The sequence below is a fragment of the Eleutherodactylus coqui genome, chromosome 12 (assembly GCF_035609145.1).
Source record: "Eleutherodactylus coqui strain aEleCoq1 chromosome 12, aEleCoq1.hap1, whole genome shotgun sequence".
Classification (NCBI taxonomy): Eukaryota; Metazoa; Chordata; class Amphibia; order Anura; family Eleutherodactylidae; genus Eleutherodactylus; species Eleutherodactylus coqui.
Window position 1 is genome coordinate 90631754 of NC_089848.1, and position 20975 is coordinate 90652728.

A 20975-nucleotide genomic window follows, 5' to 3' on the forward strand; every position below is an offset into this window, starting at 1 on the left:
TGCAGGTCCTAGAACCTATCTGACTTTTAAGTCTGAGATGAGAATACCCCTTTAGGGTACATTCACAGATTGTGAAATTGGTGCAGCAGGAAATCCGTACCAAAATCCACATAAAAAGCACCGAAAATCCATACCATTAGTGTGGGTTTTGCCGTGGATTTACAGCAGGCTTTACCCCTTGAAATGAAAAGGTAAAATCAGATGCGGTTTTTAGACATCCACATCAAATGGTGTGGATTTTTGATGTGCATCTACACCAAAACCTGCAGCCCAAAATATCTGCACCAAAATCCCCTTCATGTAAACATACCATAAAGTAAAATTATTTTTGCTGCCTCTATGGAGAATTCACTGCATGTAGATTATTATACAGTTCAATGAGAGCTGTCTAAATCCCTATGTAGGGAGCTCCCCCTAGTGGTGGCTGCAAACTTAATTTTACCATGTATTTACAGTGGGGCAGATTTACTATTCAGAATACGACAGCTTTCTGGTGCAAATTGCACCAGAAAATTGTCTTACAAGCTTTGCGCCACATTTACTATGTATTTTTGGACACTTTTTTTTTTCCTTACTTGAAAAAGGGATGTGTCTTCAAAAAACGGCACATAGGCTAACTTGTGCCAAATTGGGCGAAAACTTTTGTTTAATTTTTGGTGTAAACTAAGCTAATAGGGGGTATAAATTTAGACTAGACTATCTTAAAAATCTACACATTTACCATCCAGCTGTGACGCACTGGCGCATTTTAAGACTATCCGTTTTAGGGCTCCTTCACACAGGTGTATTTGTGTACTTTTTTGCACGTATAACACGCTGAGGATATCCCCCATAGATTTCAATGGCTCTGTTCACATTGCCGTTTTTTGTGCGCGTAAACAAATGTGCCATGCTTTAGCTTTGTACCCACTTGTGCACCATAGACCCCTTTAGAAGTCTATGGGAGGGTGCGTAAGGAGATGTGCAATATGCTGCACAATTACATGGGAAAAAGAACACATCTGGAACTCATTAGGCTGAATAGCCATATACATTGTGGCATGTTTGTCTGTTGCGCGCAAATTAAAATGCCCTACAGATGCAAAAAAGCCTAATTCACGGCGCAGATACATCGCCCTGAAGCATGTGCAATTGTGCATACGCTTGTGTGAAGGAGTCCTTAGTTAGCACTGTCTAACTTTTAGACAGTATTCGTAAATCTGACCCAATGAGTTTTAATTAGAGATGAGCGAGCGTACTCGTTCAGGGCGTTTTTGCACTCGAGCACCACTTTTTCCGAGTAACTGACTACTCGGAAGAAAAGATTCGGGGGGGCGACGTGGTGGAGCGGGGGGTAGCAGTGGGGAACAGGGGGGGAGCTCTCTCTCTCTCTCCCCCCCCCACTCCGCTCTGCAACCCCCCGCTCACCCTCGCGCCCCCCGAATCTTTTCGTCCGAGTAGTCAGTTACTCGGAAAAAGCGGTGCTCGAGTGCAAAAACGCCCTAAACGAGTACGGTGGCTCATCTCTAGCTTTAAACCCAAGATACCAATAGTTAGCAAGGGGGACATTTTGCTGTCTCCGCTGTGGGAACCCCCCCCCCCCTACTTCCACCCCGCCCCCCTTTAAAGACCATTTTTGTCCTTGTAGAGTGTTGCTTCAACCTGATGAAATAAATCCAACACAAAATCCTGTTGCATTTCTTCTTTTATTGTTTTGGAAAATGAGTCCTTCGCACATTGCATTGGCTTTTATATGTCTTGTCGTCAAGCATCTCCCAGAATAATGTTATTTGTACAAGTGATGGTTTGCTTAGTATAAAAACAGTAACGGAATAGAAGGAAAATCTCTTCAATGACATGAACTCCATGTATGGACCTAAAGCCAGAAGGAGCGAGCGTGGAAAATACATTCAGTGGATTTGTGTATTCCAAGAAAAAGGTTCCAAAAAAGTGTATCTGAAAATACAATTACGATCACGTGAAGAATGAATATTACTGGAATACACACGCGGCGAGGATATATTTAAGTAATCTGTTGAAACAGAGAGAGTCAAATACGTGGGCGAGTCAAAAATTATCCGTGCTCGGGCTGTAGAATTTATTTTAATCAACTTTCAGAAGTTCAGCTTTCGACATAACCTCCCTGCTTTTCACTACACTTTGTTCATCTGTCAATAAGGTTTCGCATTCCCTCATTAAAAAATATTTTAGGCTGATCTGCGAGCCACGAATGGCTTCACCTTTTCATCGGGCGTGAATCTTCGTCCTCTTAGGGCTTCTTTCAGGAGACCAAACAGGTGTGAGCAAGATCAGGACTATAGATAGCAGTTCTCTGCCTTTTATTTTTATATTTAGGCTCCAGCTCTTTAGTAAACATCTTATTGTAGTGAGCACTGTTGATTGTTGAACCTTTTTCCTGATAATGTTCCAATACTGGCTCTTGAGAATCCCAGAAAACTGTAAGCATCAATTTTCCAGCTGATAGTTGACTTTTGAACATTTTCTTGGTCGGCAACTGAGGATGTTTCCATTCCATACTCTGCCGTCTACTCTTAGGCTCAAAAAACAAATCACTGCATACTGCTCTTCTTTTGTGCAAATCACAAGTGCGGCAGCCATTTTTTTTTGCAGCGCAGTCAGAAATTAGCTGATATAACACGTTCAAACCTGCACAGCAGTGACAGGAGAGACAGCAATATACAACAGAAAGCGTTGATAAGATGGCCAACGGAAGTTTTATGTAACTGGAGTGTGGATAATTTTTGACTCAGCCTTGTGCATACAAAGACATAGCAGTATAACAATATTCAATACTAGTAGAAAGCTGGTCCCAGCATGGTGATTGCAATGTATATCTATTATATATACATCGTAGCCTGATGTGGTGCAGTGTGCTATCAAAACAACTCCGCCCTCATCTTTGTTGCCCATTACAACCAATCGCAGCACAACTTTCATTTCTTATACTGCTGAGATAAAATGAAAGCTGTGCTGTGATTGGTTGATATGGCATTAAAGACAATGACAGGGTTGTTTTGATAACGAACTGCACCACATCAGACTAAGATGTGTGTGCATATATATATTAGATCAGAGGCCTAACGTGAACCTCCTAGAATTTGTAACAGGGCCCTCATCTACTGTGTGCCATTGATTACTGGCATCTTATGTGACAAAGTGGAATTTGAGCCCCTCGGGCATCAAGGCCCATGTTTCCCTATTATCTCTGCAGCCCATGTGGCTACGCCCCTGCTTAATACTGTGTCATTCCTAACAATTGCTTCTCAGGTATTTACAACATACATATAAAAAGATACACTAAATGCCAGTGTAAACATGTCTTTGGTTCATTATATATTGCACAGAAGAGTTTTAAAGGGGTATGCCAGGCTTTTCCCTCAGGATAGGTCCCCATTAGTTAATTGGCTGGCGTCTACCACTCAGGATCCCTGCCGATCAAAGGATCCTCTGGGGCTGTACATTGTCATTAGTGGTCAGGGTCAGAGGTGTAATAAAAGGCTTCATTCCTTTTTTAAATCAATGGCACGATGCATCCTATAACACTTCCAGCTCCTTGTTGTGGTCAGAGCCAAAAATGTGGCAGGAGGCATCACTCCCATTAATTACATTTCTGGCCCTGACCACAAATGATAACATCTGACCCGCTGTACTGACACTGGGCAGTAGGATCAGCTGATCGGTGGCGATCCCGAGCGGCTTAATCCTGCTGATCAGCTATTGATGACCTATCCTGAGGTCATCAATAGTAAATGCCCGGAATACCCATTCAATTGTTCTCTATAGTTTAGCAGAGGTGCTTATTTTTTACCCCGATATAGGAGTATAGCCCCAAAGCTCGTTATATACTAAATGTTGGACTTCAAAAAGATAATTATCTGCAGATCACCAGCATCTTGTCATGACATGAACAAGTGTAATAGGTGCTGACGGAAGGCAAATATCTGATGTGAGGTTAGCCCACGGAATTGGATTTTTTTCAGTCCCTGTCCTGTAGTTAAAAAAAAAAATTACTAATGCCAAATGATAAATCTGAATCCCATAGATAGAAGTACAGACCAAGCCACAGATCCCGGCCACGATCCATCAGCGATTTGTTATTTTGAGTAAGCTATTGATGTCCAAAATTACAAGAACCTTCACAGACCAACTGTGTACGGCCAGTCATACAGAAAATGGCCATGGGAAATCATTAAAGCGGTTGTTTGATTTAAGGGAAACTTCATACTGGGTCCTCCATGGTATAAAATAACTGCTGATTTAGCAGTTACTCACCTCTCCCCGCTCCCCTTCTTCCCTCATCTCCCTTGTCTGCTTAGAAGCAACTATAATTTGCATATACTTGCTGTAGCAGCCAATGACAGCGCTCAGCCATGATCACTGAGCGCTGTCATTGGCTGCTGCAGCTTGTTTGGAGATGGGCTCAGCCTGCAAAGGGACATCACAGGGATCCTGGAGCTGGAAGTGGGAAAAGGTAAGTAACTACTGTTATTTTATACCATATGGGACCCATTTCCCTTGACTCAGATAACCCCTTTAACGCATGGCTGGGATTCTGTCATCAGGTTCATGCTACCCAAACCAGAAGAAGCATGAACCCAGAACAGAGATGCCTGTTGCCACTGTGGGTATTTTATTCTGCACCGCTTAGGCCCTCACAATCTTGAGAATGGGGTCCCATGTCCTCCTCTTCTCATTGCTGCAGGCTTGTGCACCTTCCCACAGTAAGGAGGAGATTAAATAGAGGGGTAGTCGTACATGTGCGGTGTCAATCCATTTATCTTCATTGGGACGGCTGGAGACACCTGAGCGCTTGTACTCAGCTATTTCCATCTTTAAGATTTTCCATGTGTCATTTATAATGCTGTTGTCCTCTTATGTGGCAGTGACGTCTTCCTCCCACCCACCCCCCATAAAGACAAGGGATTTATCTGGCAGTGAAAAGACACCAGACACGGACTGGACCAGAACTCCATTCCACAGGGGAATAACCGGCGCCCTTTGAGAGGAGAGGCTGGAATAAATGCACTACAATAAAGGCTGATTGGCCGGCTGAGGGAACCACCTCACCACTGACCCCACCCCACACCTATAAACAGATGCGCATACATTGGCTCACAGGGTCGAATGACAGAGTTCATGCACCACCACCACAATCACATGGGCTGGAGCTGACACTGTGACGTCACCTTGGACCCACCTCCGGGTCATGGTCAGTATGGCCATAGTGGTTCAGGAATATATGTATAGAAACAATTACAAATGATCGAGTCATTTGTGAATGTGTATATCCTCAGAAATGTGAATGGAAAGTGAACATTAGTGATTTATTTGGCAGGACGAGGTAGTAGCCTCTATCTGGCCACCACCTTCGTCCGTAGTTAAAGCTAAACCTCAGTTTGATATAGTCTTTTTTTGCTTCGGCATTATTATTGAGTGCAATATTTTACATTCGCCAACTATGAGTGGTCGAAAAGTCTCTGTAGAGCTTGACTCATGGTCCTGTGTGACACACATGAAGGCACTGCTTAATACGGTATTGCTAATAGTATAACAGCGATATAAATAAAGTGATTGCTATATAAAGAGATCATAGGTCAGTGGCCAGTCAAGAGAAGAACATAAAAAGTTCCATATTGTCACCTACTCAGTAGGACTTAAGCCAATATGAAACCCAACTTCCGACTCAGATGGAGTGAACACAATGAGGCATGATGGCTGTAGTTCCATCCTTTGTCAACACACTGAGTAGGTGTCAATATAGTTTGGCATTCATTAAAGACAGCATATTTTCTATATCCGAGAACCTTTTGCCATTTGTACAAATATATAAAATATTATACAGATCTCAATACTTTTCTGGAAGCTTTGAAAAGAAGAATAAGGATTTTGTGTTTCAGTCAAAAAATCATTAACCTCATGTTTTTATAGTCAGTTTCAAAAACATAGATTTTTGCCTAACACTTCCCAGTGATCCAATCGAGCCTCGTTCTATCATGTGCATGGTCCCAGATCCTTTACAGAACAGTAGTGGTTTTAGATTTGGTCAGAGTCTACATCCTGGTACAGTAATACAGGCACGGCCTCACAGTTTTGGATACTTTCACAAGTCTCTGGAGCGCACACCATGCAACTCATCTGCATGTAACCAGCAGACATTCAAGTAAAAACTTCATCTGTGATATTGAAGGAATATTTTTTGAAGGCATCGTTCAACAAATGTCCCTTGAGTGGTTGGTACAGCGCAACTCAGTTGCAACGCAGCCTAGTGGCGATGCAGGTACATTCAATCTTTGACCCTCCGCATAGCAGTCTTAGAGCATTTGTTTATTTTTTTTCATGCTTCGGATGCCTGGTTTGTTAATTTTTTGGTGTCATCTGTTGCATCTTCTTGTGGTGGTCTTGCCCGGTCAAAGAATCCACACTGAAAAAAATGAACAAACAAATGTTAGCACGAGGATTAGCAGAAAGTTGGTTAACATCCAACTTTTATTAAAAACATTTTGCGTGCTGCTTTCTTCTAACAGGTTGACTTATAACTTACAGACTCTCTTCACACTCATAGCCTACATGGGATGACATGGATTACTATGACACTTTGTGCTGCCGTATGGTGCCTATTAGTAATGAGTAGAGATGAGCGAGCACCCAAATGCTTCTCCCCCACTCTCTCCCTCTCTCTCCCCCTCTCTCCCCCACTCCCTCCCCCTCTCTCCCCCTCTCTCTCCCTCCCTCTCTCCCCCTCTCTCCCCCTCTCTCCCCCTCTCTCCCCCACTCTCCCCCACTCTCCCCCACTCTCCCCCACTCTCTCCCGCTCTCCCCCACTCTCTCCCGCTCTCCCCCACTCTCTCCCGCTCTCCCCCTCTCTCCCCCTATCTCCCCCTCTCCCTCCCTCTCTCTCCCTCTCTCTCCCTCCCTTCCCCTTTCTGCCAGACCAAAAATTTTCGAATGACGCACACTGAATTTTAAAAGCAGATTGCTATGCCAAACGTTCATAAAACGCTGCGTAGAAAATGCTTAAAACGATAAAAACCCTGTATAACATTCTTAAGTCATCTAGGAGCGTATCTAAGTAATCTTAATGCAAAGTTAGTGAAGAAAAAACAAAAGAAGGAAGAAGAAGATGGAAAAAGAAGGAAACATTGGAAGGAAGAAGAATAATGAAAAAGAAAAAAATCTTTTTCCTTTTTCTTCTTCCCTCTCCTTTTTCCTTCTCCCTATCTTGCCTTCCTCTTCCTTCTTTCTTTTTCTCCTTTTTACACATTTGGCAGAGACAAACCACCCGAAGTTTGGGTTCGCCCCAAACCGAACTTTTACTGTTCATTTTTATGGATTAGTAATAAAGTTGAACTTTAAAGGAAGTCCTGGGAATTTTTTTTCTATTTTCGAATCAATATAGTAGTGAGACGTTGGAAACAAGTTGAGCACTCGGCATTCAATTATTCCAACAGACTTTGAATGGCAACATGCATAGTTAACTGCATGGTCATGTGCTTCAGTCATATGAATGAACAGGTCACTACTGGCTGTTTTAGCTCCTTCTGTCCGGCTACTATGATATTTGCCTTGATCTTACCCATACCTATATCTCAGCTCATCTTCTGCTGCTGGTTTAGGTGAGGTGAAGAGTAACAAAAAGCTACCAGAACCTAAGGGGGTTAAACTGTTTGGATGAACATTTTACAGTAAGGGTGCGTCCCCTTATATCCTGCTGGCCGGCTTTTCGGGGCAACAGAATGAAAAGTATGCTAGAAACGATCCCATAGTTTTTGATGACATCATACATGGTATCTAGTAAACTAGCATAAAATCAGTGGCCGAACACAACCGATACATGGGAACCCAGTTCTACAGTGACACTGTCCGATTAAAAAAGTGTACAAACTACAGACATTTACAGCCTATCCCCCCTCTGGGAATCTCCACTATTGTGAGAATTGGTGTCCTCAGGCCCCTGTTGGGCAAAGAAGTTGGTTATGGCCACACCCAAGTGGAGATTGCTGTACACAAAAATGGTCCTCTCCACTGAAACAGCTGGGGAAACAGTATGTGACAATCGTGATCCTGCGAATATCTACAGTTGTAATAGATCCCCTTCCTTTTAGTTTCTTCTAAAATCCACAAGAAGCCATACAGAAAAGGGGTGGAATACTACAATCTATTAAAGGGGTTGTGCCAGGTTATAAGGTCATCGTTTAACCACTGGAAAGAGGATAACTTTATAAGTAGGCGTCCGACTGCTTGGACCTCAAGAACAGAGACCCAGTCGGTCTCTGAGTGAATGTAAGAGAGGTCGCTCACTTTTAACCCTTTCCAATCCACTGTCTGACGTCTGAAGACATTCTCATTGAAGCTGGTGCAGCTCTGATGTCGGAAGATGTCCGGCAGGGTATTCTTACTGTATACTGCCAGACGCTCTGTTGTCGGGGGGTTCTCCAGCATGTCCCATACCACAAGCCAGCAGATGGTGCCATTGTATAATGGCAGAAAGAGAAAGCCCAATAGGAAACCCTGAATCCAAAATTGGATTGCAAAGGGTTAATGCTGCTTCATGCACTTCAGTGACAGCGCCGGTAATTGCCGAAGCGCTTGAACTTGGTAATCTCTGATACTGTCACTTAAGTGAATGGAGCGGTGGTGTGCCTGCAAGACCTCCGTTCTAATCACGTGGGTACTGTCAGAACCCCTGTTTTTGGGATCGTGGTGATTCAAGACCCCACAATCATAAAATGATCCCCCATCCTGTAGATAGACAATAACTTCATAACCTGGTAGAACCCCTTTAACAAAACTGAATTGATACAAGTGTTTTTTAATTGAATCCCCCCCAAAATACAAAATAAAGCTAATAAATAGGAATAACACAAACGTATAAAAAAGAACATATAAAAAATGCTCCAGAAATTCAAATATAAAAAGGACACCGATTCTATAGTCAAGAAATGTAAAATACATTGACCTGTTTTAACAATAATACAAAAACATCCAATTTTTCTTTTCCCCCAAAGCTGATGGATATAGCAGGTTTTAACCCCAAGGACCTATCTGAGCATTGGCTGCTTTGTATGCTGCTATAATGTTGTAAATTCATTATTTATAACAGGAACATTCTTAGGGAAATATGATTTTTCTTTAATCCCTGGAGGCCTGTAAACTACACAGTGTGATTATTTCCAATCCAAAGATCCCAGATTCTATTACACAACGCAATGAGGCTCCATCGCTACGGTTATGGTTGCAGTTTGGAGCCTCTTAAGCATTATTTGGCGAGCAGTCCAATGATGGAAGTTGGAAATTGACTTTATAGTAGTCTCGAGAATTGTTTTTAAAGGGGGCCCTAGCCACCTTCCCCCAACCTTAAAGACATCCAAGTGTCTATGGAGGAGCCATGCACAAAGCTACCTTAATCCAGCCCAGCTAAGCATTTCTTCTTTAATTTCTAATACGGTTTGGATTTCGTAATTTGAATCTAGGGAAGGAACAAGCTTCCATGCTCGATACGTCAAAACACAAAATGCTACCATGTACTAAAGTCCACAGAGGGACTGTATGGATTCAGAGACCTTTTTGTATTTCCTTAGCTTACTGAAACCTCTACATTAGTCACTTTCAAAACTCTGCCCTGGCATATTCATGGGCTTTCCATTGTATGATATGGCATTACTAAGATAACCACTCATGACTGTCATTTCACTGCACATAGGGGTTGTGAATAGAGATGAGTGAGTATACTCGCTAAGGCTAACTACTCGATCGAGTAGTGCCTTAGTCGAGTATCTGCCCGCTCGTCTCTAAAGATTCGGCTGCCGGCAGCGGGCGGGGAGTGGCGGGGAAGAGCGGGGAGGAACGGAGGGGGGATCTCTCTCTCCCTCTCTCCCCTCCGCTCCTCCCCGCCCCCCGCCGACAGCTGAATCTTTAGAGACAAGCGGGCAGATACTCGACTAAGGCACTACTCGCTCGAGTAGTTAGCCTTAGCGAGTATGCTCGCTCATCTCTAGTTGTGAACTAGCTTTCCTGAAAATGGCATGATTAGCAGGGGTGGGAGCCAGCCGGTTGCCTCTTTTGGGGCAAAAATTAACCTTAGGTCATGTCTTATTTTCGGGGAAACACGGTAGCTCCCCAATTCACTGAACTGGGCAGAAGTGAGATCCCTGATTTGGTTCCTTTGAATTTAACCCTGGCAGTGTCCTGAGGACACCGATACAGCTGAACAATGAAGTGCTAGTGGGTGCAAGAGAGTATCCTGCTCTCTGCCTCGCCATCAGTGGTGTGATTACGTCATTACATGCCATATGTGTGCCTCCGCAGGGACCAGACCTGACTGTGTGTCATGGAAAGAAAGGTCTAAGTAGTTTCAAGGGCACAGCATGTATTATACCTTTCAGGGGCACGGTGTGTATGAAATGGTACTTCAGGGGCACAGTGTAGACTATTAATTTATGGGAGAACAGTGTAGATTTTTATTCATTTGGGGGCCACAGTTGCTACAATAATTAATTTCTTGTAGATTATAATAAATAATTATTATTCATTTTTGGGGGCACAGTGATTATCCTAATTCATTTCTGGGGGCACAGTGTGTATCATACTTTATTTCAGGTGTTCACAGTGTTAGGTGCTATTATTTTCAGAGGAGCCTCTGATGTATGGGCTGCTAACTATGCAGAGACAAGAACTAGCTGGGAGGTCTGGACCAGATGGAGAAGAAAAGGAAGGAGCCCAATCAGAGACGACATCACCTGTAAGTCACTGAGTGTCACTTCCTATTCTGTAATTTGACTGCGTCACATCACTATTGCTCTCTGCATATCCTTACCATAGTTCAGATCAAACTTGGAGCTGTAGTTTCATATGGTGAAACCCCCCACAGCACACGTAAACCTAACTTGCCATTGGTACATTTGATTACTAGATTGTAAATTATTTTTCGCAGTGTGCTACACTACGGGCATCCCTTACGCCAAGTAGAGGAAGCTGCAGGTAAATTTTGAACCCCACCCTGATTACTACTCTCTGTTATGTTACATCAGATGCCTTATTATGAACAGAAGCTCACTGACTGGGCCATTAAAAAACTTTCTCCATTTTCGCTTTTGAGGTAAATTGTAAAAAAAAGTACAAAATCATTTTTGTAATTGTTTTAGATTTAGAATACCCATTATTTTGGCTGATTGTGGTGTACTATAAGTAAGGCTTGTTTGTGGCGACAAAGTGCATTTTTTCAATAACTTTTTGCACATTTTTTTACATAAAATGTACCTAAAGAATTTTAATTTTTGTAGCATAATTGTTCACTGTAATTGGAGCGTCCATAAAAGCCTCAGTCACAGGTAAAAACAGTCCTCTATAGTAACATAAGTCACAGGGAGAGCTGCCAAGATCCAGCAGGTTTACCATACAGAGGGCACCCAGCAATCATGTCATGTGATCATCCTGTCCAATGCCAATTGTCTGTTGAATACAGTATACGCTTAAAAAAGTCAGAGGCTGTAATGGACCACTTCTGTCTTAGGTTACTTTTACGCAGGTCAACAGTTGAAAAATTACTCAAAAGAGCGATTACGAGAGACTGTCATCCTATGTAAACACAGGATCCAATAGGGTCACCAGATTTATCGCCAATAGAACATGTATGGGACTATCTGCCTGCCCGTATCACATCTTGTATCCAAGCTAGAGGCAGCCCAACGGGGTACTGGAGCCTCCATGCCTGCCTGTATCACATCTTGTATCCTAGCGAGAGGCGGCCCAATAGGGTAGTAGAGCCAGCATGTCTGCTCATATCACATCTTGTATTCAAGCTAGAAGCTGCCCAACAGGGTACTAGAGCCTCCATACCCACTTGTATCACATCTTGTATCCAAGCTAGAAGCGGTACAACAGGTTACTAGAGCTTCCAAGCCCATCCGTATCATATCTTGTATCAAAGCTAGAGGCGATACAACAGGGTACCAGAGCCTCCATGCCTGCCCATATCACATCTTGTATACAAGCTAGAGGCAGTACAACAGGGTACTAGAGCCTCCATGCCCATCCGTTTCACATCTTGTATCCAAGCTAGAGGTGGCACAACAGGGTACTAGAGCCTCCATGCCTGTCCATATCACATCTTGTATCCAAGCTAGAGGTGGCACAACAGGGTACTAGAGCCTCCATGCCCGCCTATATCACATCTTGTATCTAAGCTAGAGGCGGTACAATAGGGTACTAGAGCCTCCATGCCTGTCCATATCACATCTTGTATCCAAGCTAGAGGTGGCACTACAGGGTACTAGAGCCTCCATGCCTGTCCATATCACATCTTGTATCCAAGCTAAAGGTGGCACAACAGGGTACTAGAGCCTCCATGCCCGCCTGTATCACATCTTGTATCTAAGCTAGAGGCGGTACAACAGGGTACTAGAGCCTCCATGCCCCCTGTATCACATCTTGTATCCAAGCTAGAGGTGGCACAACAGGGTACTAGAGCCTCCATGCCCGCCTGTTTCACATCTTGTATCTAAGCTAGAGGTGGTACAACAGGGTACTAGAGCCTCACTTCAAGGGGTCAGTTTTCACAATAAATTACCCTTTTGCTCTGATATTGCAATCACTTACTTATACCAACATTAAAATCACAAAGAAGGTTTTATTCGATTCTGACAACTCCTTATAGGTGCTTGATTTTTTTTGACAATGATTGTAATATCCATCTACACACACGTCTATGAATACAGAAATCTAAAATGAGCCAGATTACCGTGCGCCACATGATCATCAGGAGAGGACACCACGGGAACCAAGGAGTGGGTGAATATGAACAATACATCCCCCAGCTCCTTGTCACCTCCCCTAACAGGACCATAACTAAAGGTCCCTTTACAGGGGACGACTGTCGGATAAACGATGCCAGACACTCGTCCCTCTGTCTCCGCGCTCCCATGCTCCCACACGGGAGCTAGCAGGGCTGTCTTGCTCACAGAGCAGCCAGCAGGGAGCCAGGCAGCTGGAAGAGATTTCACTCCTTGCTCCCCCGTCCCCCTCCATTCACATAATACAGCTGCTGTTCACTACTGAACGGCCGCTGTTTAAACTGCATGATGAGTGATGAGTTTCATCACTGATCTTTTATGCACCATAAACGCAGGAAAATCAGCTGATCGCTCATCGTTCAGCTTGAACAGCGACTGTTCAGTAGTGAACGACCGCTGTGTTATGTGAATGAAGGGGGACGGGGGAGCGAGAGGAGAGACATTTCCTGCACTACCCCGCCCCCCTGCTGGCCGCTCTGTGAACCAGCCAGCTCTGCTAGCTCCCTGCAGGAGCACAGGAGCGAGGAAACACAGGGACGAATGTCAGGCATCGTTTGCCCGGAGGTCCTCCCATGTAAAGGGACCTTAAGTTTATGGTGCTGTAAGGAGGTGCGATCTTCCCTTTAAATGGAAGGAGCGAATGAGCTCCTCCACCACCTCACACAGGCATATAGTGGCATATACCACCTATAGGCTCCACCTAAAAGAAACTCACATGTAAGTCCCACTTAACAAACCAAATGTCATATAAGGTTCTTTATTCCAAAATGAATACAATAATCGATTTACTGAACTCTTACCTTCCACATGACTACTGTAAGAATGGCTAAAAACAACAACCCCAATAGGATGGCCAGTATGATGACCCACAGAGGAATGGACAACGATACATTTGGGGTTGCCCAGATCACTGATGTCTTAATCTGCAAAAGAAACGCAAGAAGTAAAAACATACGTTATTTGCGGCCACATATCTCTCATCACTCAGTTAGCTCCCTTCTCCTACACTTAGCTTAAACAGGAAAATTGGAGGAGTGGAACCTTTAGAAAACAATCTTATAGAACATGATTTGTAACGTACTTTCCCAGTAAGATCTGTAATCTGGGTTTTGGAAGGAGCTTAAAACCCCCAAACATGCGCCCACACTTATATACAGTGATAAATGGGAAAAGGTTTCCTTTATGGGAGCCGAACAAGAACTCTTAAGCCCGTGCTCTGCTCTCTAGGAAACCATAAATCTTTCATATCTGATGGCTGAAAGGTTAAATATACATTTTAGTGCATTTCAATGGAAAATAAATTCACATTACCGCCATAAGTAAAACTGGCAGATCGCTGAGACGTTGCCTGTAAACCTTCAGATGAAGATTGATTTACTTGGCTTATGCAAAAACCAAGAAGAAAGATGCTTAATGTTTTTGATACTACTGCGTCCTTCTATAAACACACGTTAAGGGGAATCCCACAGGTCTATAGTGAATGTCCTCATGTGGATCCTAACTAGTCAAGGCAAAAAAAAACAATAAGACAAGGCAGTGAGTTGGATTTGATGAATGGAGGCAGTTTGGGCCTTAAAGGGGTTTTCCAGGACTAAGACATTGATGTCCTTTCCTTAGGATAGGCTATTAATGCTTGATTGATGGCGGTTTGGTCATTGAGATATTTCCACCATCGTTAAAATATACATGTACGGACAAGGCTCTGTGCCGGTGCACTTAATGAAGCGGCTCTTTCATTCTGCTGATCAGTGTGAGTTCAGGAGGGGAGACCTCAACCGATCAAATATTGATGGCCTATCCTATGGATTGACGGTCAACGTTTCACTTCTTGGAAACCTCTTTAATGACTAGTATTGAGTGAACTGAACCAGTGGAACCTTGTTTTGGGTCAAACTTTGCTAAAAGTTTGGTTCAACATGAACCCAAACTGAGATTTTAGCAAAGTTCTACCCGAAACAGGGCTCTACTGGCTTGGTTTACTGAACACTAATCCTGGTGTATAAAGAAAAAAAAATTGCCTCATCATGTCCCATTTTTCGGCGATATCGCCCATTATTTTCTATGGGAGCTTGAAAAAAAAATCATATTGCACTTGTATGTCATTCCAATGTGCATGTGAGTACGGTGCAATTTTTGTTTTTTTACTTGCATGAATAGTGAAAATTGCAGGTGCAGCGGCATTGATTGGCCAATTCATAAATCCCGCCTCCACAATGCAGGGACTGGTTCTTCGACCGCTGCTCAGCCAATCGATGCAGCGCTGGATGAACCAATATCTTCTGTGGGCGAACGAGGGCTGTAGGATACCTGGCGGAGCTCCGGAGAGCAGCGCAGGACCCGGACCCAGGCTTTTCGGTAAGTATTCCCTTTTTTTTCTTTGGAGTGCAGCTATGGCTTAGTTTCGAGGTAAAGTCTATTTGCTAATGATAATGTTACATTGCACGAAAACCCCAATTTCGTGCATTGCGATGTGACAAAAGTGAAGGCTCCATAGGGAAACATGGGCTACAAAACCCCCCCCCGTAAATTGCGAGATAGCATCAGAGAAAACAGCATGGTATGGCTCTTCCGTTGCCCGTGATGTCAGCATGGGAGGATACTGCCATAAGTATTTCCCCTCCTTGGAGAACACCTTTAAAATGTTAAATTGCTAACCTGCTTGTACACTGATGGCACATTTCTCTAATCCACTATTTAAAGGGGTTGTACCAGAATACCAAATTATTCCCTGTCCGCAGAATAGGGAAATAACTTGCTGATTGGTAGCGGTCTCACCACTGAGACCCCCGGTGATCTCAAGAACAGGATCCCGTGTTCCTCATCCTTCTCACTGCGGGGATACTGCACCCCCTGCAATGAGGAGGAGACTGAATGAAGCATAAGCGTACCAATGCTGCATGCACTTTCAATGGTGCTGCTGAGTACTCGCACTCGCTCGGGTATTTCCGTCACACCCATTGAAATGAATGTAGCGCCGACCGCGCATGCTCAGCCAGCACTCCATTCACAGTGACCTCACTGTGGGGAGCGTAGCGACCCCCGCAGTTACAGAAGAGCAGGACATTCTCCAGATCGGCAGGTGTCTCACCTGTGGATAGACAGGGTTTACATTTTAGTAAACTAAGATCTCATCTTGATAAGAAGGCACCTTAAAGGGGTTGTCCTGGATTAGGATAGAGGGCCATGCCTATCTATTGGTTCTGCCCGGCATTGCAGATCAGTCTCATTCATTAGAATGGGGATGAGATGCAATATCAGACACAGCTAGGGAACAGTCTCTAATTACTGTATACTGGGTATATTTCAGGCCATCTCCACAAAAGCATCTGCCATTTACATGGAAATATGCTGTGCAGATGGTCAGGGTTGTGTGCTCTGCATATGGCAATGTTATCCTAAGCAGAACATCGAATCAGGCAGGTGGACAACTTGGTCTTCACAGCATGAATTTCTGAGACTCTACAAAAACATCTTAAGTGTCGTTAAAGAAGAATGTTAAGAAGGAAATCGGGAGAAGAGGTAAAACACGATATTTTCCCCTGGAAGCCGCACTGTTTCTGCCCTTCTTGATTTAAGAAAACCTCTGCTTCCTCTAGCAATCAACTGCTCGTAAATTCCGAGCTCTTAATCGTTCTATTCAAACACCGCAAGTATCTGTTCTTGTATTGTACTAACCGATGTAAATGACCTCATGTCACAGCTATGTAGTCAGCGGCTGTCCATGTCTTACATAGGCAGATGTTGTATTAGTCAGACATATCTCCGGGCCGCTGGTAATGCCCATGGTGTGGCAGGGACAGACGAAGGCAGAGTCGGCACACTTTTAAACATCAACCAATAAACATATTTCCACTCTATAGGAGGGTTTCTGATACTTTAAGGCCTCGTGTCCACGAACATATCGGTAAAACGCTACAGGGTCTCTGTATCATAGCGGGTTGCGTATGAAAATGACGGCCATACGTATTGCATTATGTATGAACAGCGTTTCATACGCTGCCTATACCAATGTATAGGGCACACGCTGCATGGTACACAGAGAAATATAGCATGCTGTGATTTATTTCTGGTGCATATCTACATGCTGTTTCTACATGTACATAGATTAATCAAAGTTCATTAACTTTCGCTGACTTCATTCACCGCCTATCACGCCGCCGTGCAGCGCATTCGTAAAATGCGGTGAAAACACAGCTGTGGACATGAGCCCTAATGGCTACCCTACTCTAAATATCACCTGCCACTCAAAATTGTACTTTTTTATCACACGGCATCCCTCGCCGTCATATACATCTAATATATGACTCTAATATATCCAAAGGTCGTCACACGTTAAAGGCGGTTCAATACCCCCCGTCACACATTACTCAATTACTCGTCTTCCTCATGTGCCTTACTACGCCATTACACTTCATTGTAAAAACATCACATACGTTACCTATCAGTATAAGCACTTTACATATCCTGCATCATAAACACATCATGAACATTACACCTCAGCAATTAACCCTCACAAGGCCTTATTTTAACCTATGGCGCCATATTCAACCTTTTACGCTAGCACCATCACAGTCTTAGCGAGTTCATGGACCCCTGCACCCATCCTGGCCAAGGACTTTACATTAGTGCATCTCAAGGGAACAAGTCCACTTAGGATCACTTCCAACTTGTCCTTTCTCCGCAGCGTTGGTCTCTTTTACACCGCTGCCACTTTGTCAGGCAATTTCAGGGGAGGGAAACTCCAATCCTTCACCCCAAGGAAATGGCACATCTTCCATCTTTGGCCATTCTTGCCACCTCAGAGCTATTCTGATGTTTCTGCAGTCCTCAGCTCTGCTGCATCAGTTCTCTGCCTGCTCATGGCCTGGCCTGTGACGCAGCTGTAATTCCTTTTATAGTGCTCCTGTAGGCACCAAAATCTTCATGAACTCCTTCCCTTGGTGGGCAGGCTTAGCCCTCATGCTTTCCCTATCACAAGGGACATTCTTCTGGTGGTGACGCTCTAGCACCACCGCTTCATCCTGGAGGTAGAGTGTCCTTCTTACATGATACCCTGCGCCCTCTTCACTCACCTCGCTCCCTGCTGCTGGTCTGTCAGGGGAGTGAAGAATTACATGCGCCCTCCATTCTTAGGTAGGGATTTCTTTATTCAGAGGTTTAGGGTCAGTTCCCTATTTCCCAGTATTGTTTCCTCTTTCATATTTGTGTTATCCATGTTTGTGAGTATATTACAATTGTTACCTTTCTCACAAGTAGAGATTGTCCAAAGTGGAAAACTTTTTCATTATAATCCAATATTACCACGAAACAAAAAATTTTGGTAAGAGGCTGAATACTTTTTAGAGGTACCTTATACCGCTGATCCTAAAAACTAAGCACAGTTTTGATGGATAAACTTTTTTCTTGATCCCTAAGGGCTATCAAAGCTCTTCAGATTCTGAATGAGCTGCAGTCCTTCCTCACTGTGCGTGCTTGAACGGAGGCAAAACACATTAATAAATAACTTCTGGCTACGAGTGATCTCACTATTATATGCAGCATTTCAGTAATATTTGCTTTAGTGTTTAAAGTCTGAACAGGCCAAATCTCACATATCCCAGGCTCAATTTCAACGCATTTTGATCTTTTTTTCCATTCAATTAGAAGCATCAGGGTAAGGTCTCTGTGTAAATACGCCAAATCCTGTAAACAGATGTCAATAACATTAATTGGCCCGCGCTTCGGCTTTATGTTCTCTTTGGAATTATTTCCAACAATGGCATCCTGAATCGTTACTTCTCTTATTAAAATGCCCCAGCCTCTCACTCAGTGTCTATGTTTATGAGAAGCTGTACAATTTATGAGTGCGAGAAAAGTGTTAGTAGGCAACATCAAATATACAGTGAGTTTACGGTCTCATTAAATGCGCTGAATGAATATGAACTGCACTTTACAACAAAAGATCTGGCCCCGTATCGTGGTAGGAAATGGCACGTGTTACTGGAACAAACTTTGGATGGATCAGACTTGATTAATAATGATCTAGGACAGTGATGGCGAACGTTTTAGAGACCGAGTGCCCAAACAGCAACTCAAAACCCACTTATTTATTGTAAAGTGCCAACATGTCAGGGGGCGGGGCTTATCACGACGTATGATTTTTACTTCCGTCGTTCTTAAGAGGACAAGGTTGTTTCAAAATAGACTGGGTGCAGATTTTGACTTCTTTTGAATGCGGAAATGCTGTGGAATTTGCCACGGAAATTTCCGCTGAGGGCATTCTGCAGCATTTCCACCTCGTGTAAACATATCCCAGCAGTGATATTGACCCCCCCCCCAGAGCGGCCCCAGCAGTAGGGGTGCCAACCCCAGAGCAGCCCCAGCGCTAATAGTGACCCCCCAAAGCGGCTTTAGTGGTTATAGTGACGCCGCACAGTGGCCCCAGCAGTAATAGTGACACCGCACCGTGGCCCCAGTAGTAATAGTGACATCCCACAGTGGCCCCCCAGTAGTAATAGTGACACCACACAGTGGTCTCAGTGGTAATAGTGACATCCCACATTGGCCCCAGTAGTAATAGTGACATCCCACATCAGCCCAGTAGTAATAGTGACATCCCACAGCAGCCCCCAGTAGTAATATTGACATCCCACAGCAGCCCCCAGTAGTAATAGTGACATCCCACAGCGTCCCCAGTAGTAATAGTGACATCCCACAGCGGCCCCAGCGGTAATAATGACACCCCACAGTGGTCCCCAGTAGTAATAGTGACATCCCACAGTAGCCAATAGCAATAGTGACATCTCACAGTAGCCCCCAGTAGTAATAGCGACATCCCACAGTGGCCCCTGTAGTAATAGCGCCCCCCCCCCCTTCTGAGACCCAAATTCCCCCCCCACCTCCTCTGCTTGGCGCTGTTGCTGTCACTGATCCCAGGAGCACACTGTGACGTGCTGCCGGACACCTCCTCCCTTCCCTGCTCTTGCGGAACCAAGTAGGAGACGTCAGAGGAGGGGGGAGGAGGATCCTGGCTGCACACTGACATCACAGTGTGCGCTGGGATCAGCGCCTCTAGCAGTGCTGCAGAGTGCATACCAGCAGGGGAGCTGCGGCACCCCTGCCGGTATTTACTAATGTGGTGAGCGGCCGATGGCGGCGAGTGCCAGCTGGGAAGGCTTTGAGTGCCGCCTCTGGCACGCATGCCATAGGTTCGCTACCACTGATCTAGGAGATTGCGGGGGTTTAGGTCTGAAGTGGCTACCTGCTAGGGATAGTAGTGTATGTGAATGGTTTTGCTGAGGGCAAGATGTAGTTTAGCCCATTTTTACATGGCTTTACTGTAGTGGGGGGTGAACCCCAAATGTCTATTGTCCAGTTTTATTGTGTGACTGGTTTGTTTGTGATGGCTGTTCCTTTAAATTTTTCCATTGTATGCTGTGGACGCGACCTACGGCGTCTCCTTTTCGCGAGAGTGCAAGGAAGAACAGAAGTTTATAAAAGGGGCCGGGTATCCAGAATATAAGAGACGGGTAAGCAGAGATGGAAGACCCGAAGGCAGCTGATGGACAGAGCATGCACTAGACAGGGCAATCACCATGGTCATTTGCACCCAGGGGCAGAGGAGTAACTTGAAGCTCCTGGGCCCCAATGCAAAACCTGTAACAGGGCCCCCAACTTTAATGCTTTATTCATTGTACTGGGCTCCCTATATGGAGAAGAGAGGCTGTATGGGCCACCTAGGGCTCAGGGCCCGGGTACAACCGCATCCCCTGCATCCTCTATAGTTACGCCCCTGCCCCGGGGCACATCAACAGCGGATGCGGAGGAAGCAACTGCAACTGGGTCTGGGTGACTAAGAGGACCCAATAGATCTTCTACCATATAGGCTGACACCAGGATTACAGATGGCAGCCTTATTACAGATTTTGCAATGGGGCCCTTGAACTTAAAGTTATGGCCCTAGCTGCACTTGCATTGAACACAAACACCACAAATAAGTTTCTTAACACTAACACTTTTATCTGTAGTATGAAAACTGCATTATGTACTTACTGCTATACTGGCTGCAGGCAATTTTGCAGGATAAGCACTATATGGCATCTTCTTTACTTCAAATGATACACTGGCAGTAAGTGAGTAATATTCATTGTCCCTCTGCAACAAAAACATCATTGTTAAATGTATATGCAATGCTATGTGTGTTAAAAC

At 44.3% G+C, this 20975-nt stretch overlaps 1 protein-coding gene across 1 annotated transcript in view; it reads right to left on the minus strand.

Moving 5' to 3' along the window:
• Positions 1-1672: 1672 nt before the first annotated feature.
• The window catches only part of ITGA8 (integrin subunit alpha 8), a 193297-nt gene continuing 173994 nt past the window's right edge, over positions 1673-20975 (minus strand). The window contains exons 28-30 of the mRNA XM_066585336.1: positions 20820-20921; positions 13589-13711; positions 1673-6421 (exon numbers count right to left, since the gene is read on the minus strand). Of these exons, the coding sequence (XP_066441433.1) occupies positions 6335-6421; positions 13589-13711; positions 20820-20921 (312 nt within the window). The 3' untranslated portion in view covers positions 1673-6334. The remainder of the gene's footprint in view (positions 6422-13588; positions 13712-20819; positions 20922-20975) is intronic.